General features: G+C 62.8%; 1 protein-coding gene across 1 annotated transcript; it reads left to right on the top strand.

Moving 5' to 3' along the window:
- The first annotated feature begins 1,383 nt into the window (after nucleotides 1–1,383).
- SMPD1 (sphingomyelin phosphodiesterase 1) lies at nucleotides 1,384–9,739 on the top strand. Its single transcript, XM_039348220.1, has 6 exons — nucleotides 1,384–1,705; nucleotides 4,337–5,097; nucleotides 6,754–6,925; nucleotides 7,114–7,190; nucleotides 8,541–8,686; nucleotides 8,768–9,739. The coding sequence occupies exons 1-6, from the start codon at nucleotides 1,517–1,519 to the stop codon at nucleotides 9,169–9,171; spliced, it is 1,749 nt and encodes a 582-aa protein (XP_039204154.1). The 5' UTR covers nucleotides 1,384–1,516; the 3' UTR covers nucleotides 9,172–9,739.
- The last annotated feature ends 218 nt before the right edge of the window (nucleotides 9,740–9,957 follow it).

Here is a 9,957-nt window from a genome sequence, read left to right as displayed (position 1 = left end):
GTTCCGGTTGCCCACACATCATACCACCTGTGGATTGGCTAAATTTCAAACGGACATTATGACTCTGGTGGGAGGAAGAATATTGCTTGCTGAACTACATCATTTGCATGGGATTTTCCCCAGATCTCGCCTTGACTTCCCGACGGTCACTGACCCCTAATAAAAGACTCCTTTTGAGACGACGCCTGTTCAAGAGTTCTGCTTTCTTGGGTAGTTGGTTGAGGTGGATCCTTACACCCACACAACTTTATCAGAAGGGGCCTCATCACTCAACCTGCTACAGCAGGGGTCCTCAACCTTGGCCACTTTAAGACGTGGACTTCAACTCCCACAATTCTGAGAGTTGAAGTCCACAAGTCTTAAAGTGGCCAAGGTTGAGGACCCCTGTCCTACAGCACAGCCAACGCAAGCTACGAAATGTAACATTCACAATGCTAGGTGAAAAACATCTCAGACTAGCATCCATGAACACCAAGCAGCAGTCAGAAAACGACCGAAATCCCTTAATCTCACAACGGCTGAAGAGACTCAGCCATAGTTCCATCTGGGAAACTGTGAGCATCCTTGACCAAGCCAAGCCCAAGACCTTCGGGGGATTCCCGGAAGCTCGGCATTCAGATAAATCGGTCCTTAAAGGAGCACAAGCAGGTAAATGTCCATACCGTTCAAAGGAGAAAATAAAAAGGCTCAGAAAGGAACGAGAAATCCGGGATGCATCCCCCTCAGCCACCGAGCGCCAGGGAAGCCTGCATCGCCACCAGACTAACCACAGTATCAAGGAACTCGCAGAGAGGACGCCCCCACCGCCACTCACCCCGTCGGCCAAGCTACTGCACGCGGGCAGGGAGCAGACCCCGCTCGCACGAGCAACGGTATCGGCCAGCCTCCGAAGGAAACGTCCGCAAGGGACCGAGAGACCCCGGGACCCCCGCAGTGGAGGAACTGTCAGAGTCTGGGTCGCTTGCGAGGAATCCTGTCGAATGAGACAGCCGGGCAAAGGGGACGCCGCCATGGGACCCGGGGACCGGGGGTCGGGTGGGCAGTCCCCCGGATAGGCAAGGGCCCTCCTGGACGGCAAGCTCGGGGGGAGGCGGGATGCTTCTGGGGTCCCGCCTGCTTCCCTCCCGGCAAGGTCGCGGCCAGCCCGGGGCGGCTGTCCGGGAGGGGCCGGGCAGGGGCGGCTCGGACTTCTTTTCCCACTCGGGGCCCTCCCCGTTTCCCGGACCCCTGGCCCGATCTGCGCTGCGGGAGGACGTCCCCCCCCCTCCCCTCCGCGCGCGGCGGCAGGAGCGGAGCCGCGGGGGCCGGGGCCCGCAAGCCCCCAGGGCCAGCCGGGCGGAGGCCATCTTGGGGGGCGGGGCTCGCAGCGCTCCTCCCGGCTCCGGTCCTCGCTCCGCCCGCCGCAGCGGCTGTCCTGCTGGGCGCCCGGCCGGGCCGCAGTGGCGAGGCGAGGCCAAGCGGAGGGCGGCTGGCGGCGACCCGTTTTGCATCCTGAGCAGCCGAACCGAGCTGGGCGATGCGGGCGGCGGCGGTCCCCCTGGTGCTGGCCGGGGCGCTGGCGCTGGCGGCGGGGCTGGCCGTGCCCCGGGAAGGGCGGCCGGCCCTGGAGAGGCTGCTGCCAGCGGCCGGAGCGCGCTTCGGATGGACGAACCTCAGCTGCCCCGCCTGCCGGCTGATCTTCACAGCCGTGGACGCCAGCATGCAGGTGAGCGCCCCGCTCCCTCCCTCCCTCCGCCGGCCGCTTCCCGCCCTTCCGGGCCCCGGCCCCGGGCGGGGCCAGCAGCTGGGCCAGCCGGCTCCTCCCGCGGGAGACCGGAACCGCGCTTCGGCTCCGGCAAAGCGGGCCCAGCTGGTCCCTTTTCCGCGACTCGCTGAGGCCGTTTCCCGGCTGGCTGAGGCTCCCGGGCGGCTTCCTGGTGGCAGCCGGGGCGCCCTCTCCTGCCCGCGGTGCCCTCCGGGGCTGGGGGTGGAGAAGGTCCCGGTGGCCCCTTGCAGACGTTTCCCAGAAGGAGGGGAGGGCCCCGCTGGCCGGGGGGAAGATTCTCGCACAGGAAGTTGGCAGAACCCGATGGAGGCCCTCGGCTCCGCACCACCCCCGCCTTCTGGGGCCGAGACCCGGCTTCCCCGGGGCCCCCTGGAGGGCGAGGACCGGGCAGACCCTGTCCCGAATCCCAGCCTCGCTGAGAAGGAGATGCCCCAGCCGGGGCCCCGTCTCTGGTCTCGGGCTGAGCTCCAGCCGGTTCACCCGCTGCAGCCCCCGGATTTGCCCCCAGAACTCCAGCAGCCTTGCCGCGTTCCCTCTTCTGCCCCAGAGGCAGCAGCCCCAGCGGGGCCCTGCCGGAGGAAGCCCAGCGCCGAGAGCCGGGACCCCTCTGACCAGCTGGGGAGATGCCTTCCCCCCCCCCCTCAAGGTTTTAGAAGTGTCGGGATCCTGAAGAAAGACATGGAGTCCTTGGATACGAACCCCCCTCCCCGTTCCCAGGATGTCCAGCACAGCCTTTTCCGTCCCCCCCCCCAATCTTCTGGAAGGGGCCAGAAGGGCTGCAAAGCAAAAGACGGAGTCTTTCCGTCCTGTTCCCCCCCCCGTAAGAGTCGCCTCCCCCCCTTCCGCTGCCTGTGCCAGTTGTGCCAAGGGGGCCCTCCATGGGCCCCCAACTTGCCTCCTCCTTCCCTGGAGTCAGCAAGAGCAGCTGCTTCCGGGGGTGGGACCATAGCCCTCCTTTTGTTGACAGCCTAATTCCCAACCTCCAGCCGGTCACGAGCTCCAGCCAAGCGCTGGGCAAGGGCAGAGGGAGGGGGGCGCAGCCAGGAAGCGTCTGAGTCCTCATCAGCCCAATATGTGGGGGGGGGGCAGAACCTGGAGGCCTTGGGATAGAGGAAGAGCCCCCCCCCAGGAGCTGCCCTCCTCTTCTCCCAAAGAAGGACCTCACCCCAAAGCCCCTCCCCCCTCAGTTTCTCCTGGCTGCAGGATGGTCCGACTCCCAAGATGGTGGGATAAGCTCAGTGGAGCTGGGGGGGTCTTCCTGGGGCTGACCCTCTACTGGGCACCCAGCCAGCTAGGCGGACAGAGGCCAGGCAGGGAAAGAGCAGGAGAGCCGAACTGGACCCTGAGAAGCCTCGCCTCAAGGGCTGCAGCTCCTTTGCCCCCCCCCCCATCACTGGCTTTGGGGGTCTGGTGGGAACCTTGACAGACGCTCTGCTGAGGGGAGACAGAAGTTCCAGAAAGGGGGTTCAAGACAGTGGAGACTCAGAGGGCTAGTGATGAAGGCACCTGGCTAGAGTGATGGACGTGGTGAATTCTAGTTCTACTTTAGTCATGAAAGCTGGCTGGGTGACACCGTCTCTTAGTCCAACATACCTTTCAGGGTTGTTGTAGTGGGGAAAATAGGAGGGGGGGTGTATTGGAGATGCTCTCCACTTTGAGTTATTTGTAAAAACAATAAGGGTGGGATACAGATAAATAAATAATTGCCAACTCTTACAGGCAATCTTTTAACAGCCCCACATTGGGAGGGAGACCCAGCAAGGAGGCGGGAGGAATGGGGGAGGGGGCTGCTTCGGACCTCTCCTCTTGCAGGCCTTATCCAGCTGGTTCCTCCTCCCTTTGCTGCGGGGAGAGGAGACCCAGAGGAGACCCAGAGGACCTGCTGGGGTCCTCTCGGCTGCCCGGCTGCTCCTTGCGTACAGCCCCTTGTTGGGGCAGCAGCCTTGCCACAAAGCACCAGCCCAGTGGCACAGCACCGGCTGTGGTGGACTCCGAGGCAAGTTGTGGCAGGCCAGGTGGCATCTTCCCTCCTCCCCAGCTGGCAGGCAGGCTTTGGGCCCTCCCACCCCTTCCAGCCGCCTCTGGCAGCTCAGCTGGCTCTCCAGGGTCCACGCAGACGCCAGGGCCAGGGCTGAGCTTGGGGCTTAGTTGTCCAGGGGGTTGGAGAACGGCGGCCCCTGTGGACAGCCTGCTCTTCTGCTGAGAGGGCCGAGAGGGGCTGGGGGCCACGGGGGAAGCCTGGGGAAAGCCCCTCACCTCATTTCTGGCCTCTGTGGGGCCGGGCACGTGGCTAGATGCAGGCAAGAGCCAGCCGGCCTTTCTCACCACCCACGGGGGCTGCTCCAGCGCTTATGGGTGGTTGAAGGGGACTGCAGGGGCAGTGGGTCTCCCCACACCAGAGCCTGTTCCCCCCCCCCAGGGACTCCTGACAGGACTGTAGGAGGGGAGGGATGGCTTGGCTAAGGAGGCAGGCGGGGAGATTCTTCCAGCACCTCTTTTCTGCCAGGACATTTCAGGGGGGCGTCTCCAGCCACCCCTCCTCAGTGCTAATGTTGCCCCTCTGCTCCACAGCTGGAGACCAGTGTGGAGCACCTCCAGCAGCTGGTTACCAAGGTCTGCATGACACTGAACCTGGCGCCCCCCAAAGTGTGTCAGGAGATCATCCGTCTCTTTGGGCAAGACGTGGTGACCGCCTGGGTCCGCTCCATCCTGCGCCCGGCTGAGATCTGCGGCCTGCTGGTGGGCGCCCAGTGCGGCCACTGGGACATCTACTCCAGCTGGAACGTCACCCTGCCCAAGACGCCCAAGCCCCCTGTGCGCCCTCCAGTGCCCCCTCCGCCCAGCGCCCCCACGGCACGCCTGCTCTTCCTGACTGACCTGCACGGGGATCAGCAGTACACCCCAGGCAGCGACCCCAACTGCAAGGACCCACTCTGCTGCCGGGGGGGGCAGCCGCGGGGGCCCGGGGCCGGCTACTGGGGCTCCTACAGCAAATGTGACCTGCCCCTCCACACGCTGGAGAACCTGCTGCAGCACTTGGCGTCGGCTGGGCCCTACGATGCTGCTTACTGGACGGGCGACATCGCGGCTCACAACGTCTGGCAGCAGACGCGCCAGGACCAGCTGCACGTCCTCACCACCATCACCAGCCTCATCCAGAAGTACCTGGGGCCATTGCCCATCTACCCGGCGGTGGGCAACCATGAGTCGGTGCCGGTGAACGCCTTCCCCCCGCCCTACGTGCTTGGGAACCAGTCCTCCGCCTGGCTGTACGATGCCATGGCCGACGCCTGGCAGCAGTGGCTGCCCCCAGAAGCCCTGCAGACCCTGAGGTAGGAGCGAGGGTCTGGCGGGCAGGGGCACTGGGAAGGCAGAGGGTGGCCCCTGCCCTGCAGATCCAGGCAATTTGCCCACCTGGGAGTCAAGGCTGGGTGGAGGTCCAGGCTTGGCACTCCCCCGCCTTCCCTGGGGGCCAGATCCTCACTCCCCCCTTCCCCATTCTCCAGGTGGCCTTAGCAGGGACCTGCCCTGGGCGTCATCAACACATCTCCCAATGATAACAATAAATAAAGTTCAACTCCCCCCCCCCACTCCACTGGCCTCCTTCCTCTCCTCCTGGCAGCTCTGCCCCAAGTGTCTTCATTATACCCTTCCTTATGTTTTTTATAAACAATTCCAGGCCAGGGGGAGGCCCTTCAGCCTCTGGCAGCCTCCAGCCACTGGGAGCTGGACCCTCGCCCCCCAGGACAGGCCTCCAGAAAGAGCAGCCCCTCGCGCACCCCACGGGCTTGGGGCCAAGGGCTCCGGACAGCGGCTTGGTCTGCTTTTCCTGAGCTGTGGCTGCTGCCCGTAACCGGAGCTGTCCAGGAGGAACGACAGCTTGGGAGAGCCAAGCTCCAGGATTCTGGAGTTAGAATTGTAAGCCCTAACCCGAGTCGCTTGGCCAAGCTGGGTGGCTATAGAAATCAAATAAATTAATTAATCTTCATAGCAAGAAAGTTTTGCTTCCGCTGCAGTCCTGACCAGGATGGTGCAACCTGCTCTCCTGGTTCTTGTTTTCTTGTTGCCAAAGCAGCCAGTTGCCTTCCTTTGTGCTCAGCAAAACATCTGGGCTTTGCCAGGCGTGAGAATCGGAGCTCCTGGATTCGCCAGGTAGAGCCTCACGGCTGCTGCTCCCTTTCTGTGGCCAGGCTCAGGAGAGGCTTTAAAACAGGCGTGTCCAACTTGGCCACTTTAAGACCCGTGGACTTCAACTCCCAGAATTCCTCAGTCAGCCGTGCCGGGAAAATCTCTGCCTATTTTCCCCACGACAGCAACAGCCCCGTAAGGCAGCTTGGACTGTTTTTGCGGCTACTCTATTGACGTGACTACAAACCTTTCTGCGTGCAAAGCCGGCTTTGAAGGGTGCTTGGTCCTCTCTGAGCTGGACTGTGTTCCTGCAGCTGTTTCATTACCCAAACTAGGCAACCTCATCCTTGGGGGGCAGCTTTGTTTGGGGAGGGGGCCTGACTCTGCCATGTGCCTATCGTCAAGCCTCTCCTGGGCCCCAGGGTGAAAATGGCTTGTGGGAGACAGAGAGAGAGAGAAAGAGAAGGCTGCTCGGAGAGAAGGCTGCTTCCTCTGCTTGGTTAAGAGTTTTTCGGCCTGGGCGTGGGCGAGTGGCAGAGCCCCGTGGCACCAGCCAGGCTGCCTCTGCCCAGGGCACAGTCCCCTCCCTCTGAAGCAGGGCTGGGCGATCATGGCAACTTCACCAACTGTGGACTTCAACTCCCAGAATTCTGTGCTATGCTATGCTGGCTCAGGAATTCTGGGAGTTGAAGTCCACAGTTGTTGAAGTTGCCACATGTGCCTGCTCTGGAGGCCTGGGGACTCCATCACTGGAGGTTTTGGTGGGTGGCGATGGAAGGAAGGAAGCCCCCCCTCGGTGGGGGTGGGGGTGTTCCACAAGTCCTCCCCTCCCTGAGACTTTCCTGCCTCCTCTCTGGCAGGCTGGGGGGCTTCTACACCCTCCCCATCTGGCGAGGCCTCCGCCTGGTTTCCCTCAACATGAATTTCTGCTCCGAGGCCAACTTCTGGCTCCTGATCAACTCCACCGACCCGGCCGGGCAGCTCCAGTGGCTGGTGGGCGTCCTGCAGAGGGCGGAGGAAAGTGGCGAGAAGGTGAGCCGGGGTGGGCAGGGGTGGCGCTGGGCAGGAACCGGGTCAGGCCGGGCCAAGCCAGAGCATGAGGTGGCCTGCTCGGAAGCAGGGCAAAGGGCGAGCGGGGAAACCTGCCCGTTCGGACAAGCTCTGGTCCCCGGAGGGTGCCCTGTGCTGCTGCCCCCCCTGACACCCCTCCTCCCCTGCAGGTCCACATCATCGGGCACATCCCGCCTTCCCACTGCCTGCAGAGCTGGGGCTGGAATTACTACCGCATCATCAACAGGTATGGCGCGCCCGTGCCTGCTCTGCTCTGCTCTGCCCAGCCTGGCACCCAGGAAGGGGCATCTCCAGCAAGTGCTTGCGCCAGGCTGAGTGCAGAGCCTCCCGCAAGCCGGCACCCCTTGCCCGTCCCGGATGCGGGTCCTCCCTCCAAGGACAGTCACCAACTGGGAAGGGGCTGCCGGGGGGGGGGGGCTGCTGAAGGCCTCTCTGGCTCCTTTCTCCCCATTGCTCGGGTGCCTGCAGTCCCCCCCCCCATCACTAACTCCGCTTCAGCTGCCCCGGCTCAGTCACGGGTCACAGTTGTTGCTGCTCTGATTTGGTGGGGGCAGCAGCCCCTCACATCCCCCAGAAAGTTTGCCTTCCGAAGGGGGGCAGCAGCCAAGGGGGGCTCCCGTTCCCCAAGCTAGTGAGAAAACCCTTTGCTTCTGGGGAATTCTTTGGGTAGCTGGAATTTGAACCTTAGCAGGTGGTGAGGCAACGGCTGAGCTGCTCCCTTTGCGTGAGGAAAGCTTCCTTAATGCCGGCTGCGGTCTGATTTCTGCAGACCCCCTTCCTTGGGGTATGTGCTCCATAACCCCCAGCAGGGCCTGCCAGTGGGCCTTCCCACTCCCCAGGCCCAGGCTGGCACCTGCTGACTTCCGGAGCACACAAAACATAGAATCCTAGGGCTGGAAGGGCCCCCTGGAGGCTATCTAGTCCAACTCCCTGCTCAAGGCAGGAGCCTTATGCCATCCTTGGTCAAATGGTAGCCGCCTCTCATGGCCATCACCTGGAAGTGAGGACCCCAGTGTTGCTCTCTGGAGAGGCTTTGTAGTCCACTCTACAAATTTGGGGACTCCTGGCGCGTCTCCAGGTCCAGTTCTACTTAGCCTTCCGAGATTGGGCGAGGTCAGCTCTGTCCGGCCACCTTTCGCGTTCTACCCTTTATAAGGCCGTATTGCCAGGCTGGTTAAGCCCTGGGCAGCGAGAGTGTTGCACATTTGCACACCTCTCCCCTGAAGATGGATGCCAAGGGAGGACATCATCTCGCTTGCCCTGGACCCCGCTGCATTCTTGAATGGGGAAGGACCTCCCCATCCGGGGGTCTCTGCTGACCCCCTGGGCGTCTCCTTCAGGGCCCGTGCTGAGACTTGGCTGCCTCCTTGCTAGTCTCGTAGTCCTGGTTCTCACGGAGGCCAAACTGTGGTGCTCGTGTTCCCGGGGGTGCCCCTTCTCTCCCCGCCGCCACCCCCATCTTCCGGGCAGCAGACGCAAAGCCAGATTCCTGCTCAGCCGGTTTTGGCTGTCCAGCCAGCCAGGACAAAGGTCTGGGGAGCCCTGCTCAGGCCTGCCTCTCTCTCTCTCCCTGCAGGTTTGAAGGCACGATCGCTGGGCAGTTCTTTGGCCACACCCACTTGGACGGGTTTGAGCTTTTTTACGATGAGGAGACCATCTCCCGGCCGGTGGGCATCGCCTTCCTGGCTCCCAGCGTTACCACCTATATCAAACTCAACCCAGGTGAGGTGCTAACTCCCTCCCTCCCTCCCTCCTGGCAGAGGGCCAGAACTGAGCCAGTAACCCTTCCTGCCTTCCTTCCAGGGTATCGGATCTACCACGTGGACGGGATCCGCTCTGGCAGCTCCTACATGGTCCTTGACCACGAGACGTTCATCTTGAACTTGACGCAGGCAAACCAGCCCGGTGCCGTGGCTCGGTGGCAGCGCCTCTACGGGGCCCGGGAGACTTACGGGCTGCCTGTGGCCTTCCCAGCGGACTGGAACCAACTCCTGGACCGCCTGCAGGCCGATGAGCGGCTCTTCCAGCATTTCTGGTACCTGAGGTTCAAAGGCCACCCGCCCACCGAGCCCTGTGGCGACGCCTGCAAGAAGGCCATGCTCTGTGCTCTCCGCACCGGCCGGGCGGCTGATCCCAAACTCTGCCAGACCCTTAAGCTGCCCTTCTCAGAAATTCAGGCCTGGCGGCGGCAGCACAAATTTTGCTAGCTGGGGGCCAAGGTGAGGCCCAGGAGTGCCAAGGAGCGCAGGGGCCCTGTCCTCCAGCAGGCTCTGTAGGCGTGGGCACAACACGGCACCCCTTCTCTCGGGCACTCCACGGGACTCAGTTCCAGACAAGCACCACAGCCCTTCAAATCGTGCCTGACATGCAGAAAGGACCCAGCAGTGGCCCTTAGGAGAGGATGGGGTGCCCTGGCTGCCCTTGGCCTCTGCCCCTACAGCTCCCCTCTATTGCTTGGCAGCTCCTCCTCTTCCACCCCTGCTCCACCCCTTTTGTGTGGGCGTGGAAAGCAGGCCTGCAAGACATGCCCACCCTGCTGCCCCCATGTTTGAAGTGCCATCAGCAAAGGAGAAGCAGAGACCTGGACGGCGTGAGTGCTGCGGGTTTTGTTGCTGGCTCTGGCACCAGGCAAAACCTGGCAGGATCCGTTCTCAGACTCTTCTGCCTCCAGTACCGGCCCAACCTCTGCCAGCGTGGGATTCCTCTGCAGGGGAGGGGCACCCCCCTCTTTTGTTCCTCCCTCCCCAGCAATAAACAGCTTCTCTGTCTCCTCCACTGGCAGAAGACGCCTCTTTCGCCCAGTCCCCACTGACCTGGGGTCAGCCCCTTGCCTTGATCCTCTGGGCTCTCTCTCCCATATGTGACCAGCTGGCTGCCCCAAGGTCAGAGGGCAGAGACATATGGGCACAACCGGGGAAGGGCACACAGCACCCGGGCAGGAGGGGGGAGAAAGTGGGGTTCAACCCCCTTCTGCCCTGATGGCAGCTCATGGG

Source organism: Crotalus tigris, unplaced genomic scaffold (assembly GCF_016545835.1).
Source record: "Crotalus tigris isolate CLP2741 ecotype Arizona unplaced genomic scaffold, ASM1654583v1 scf7180000017560.2302168, whole genome shotgun sequence".
Classification (NCBI taxonomy): Eukaryota; Metazoa; Chordata; class Lepidosauria; order Squamata; family Viperidae; genus Crotalus; species Crotalus tigris.
This window is presented reverse-complemented; position numbering and strand designations above follow the sequence as displayed.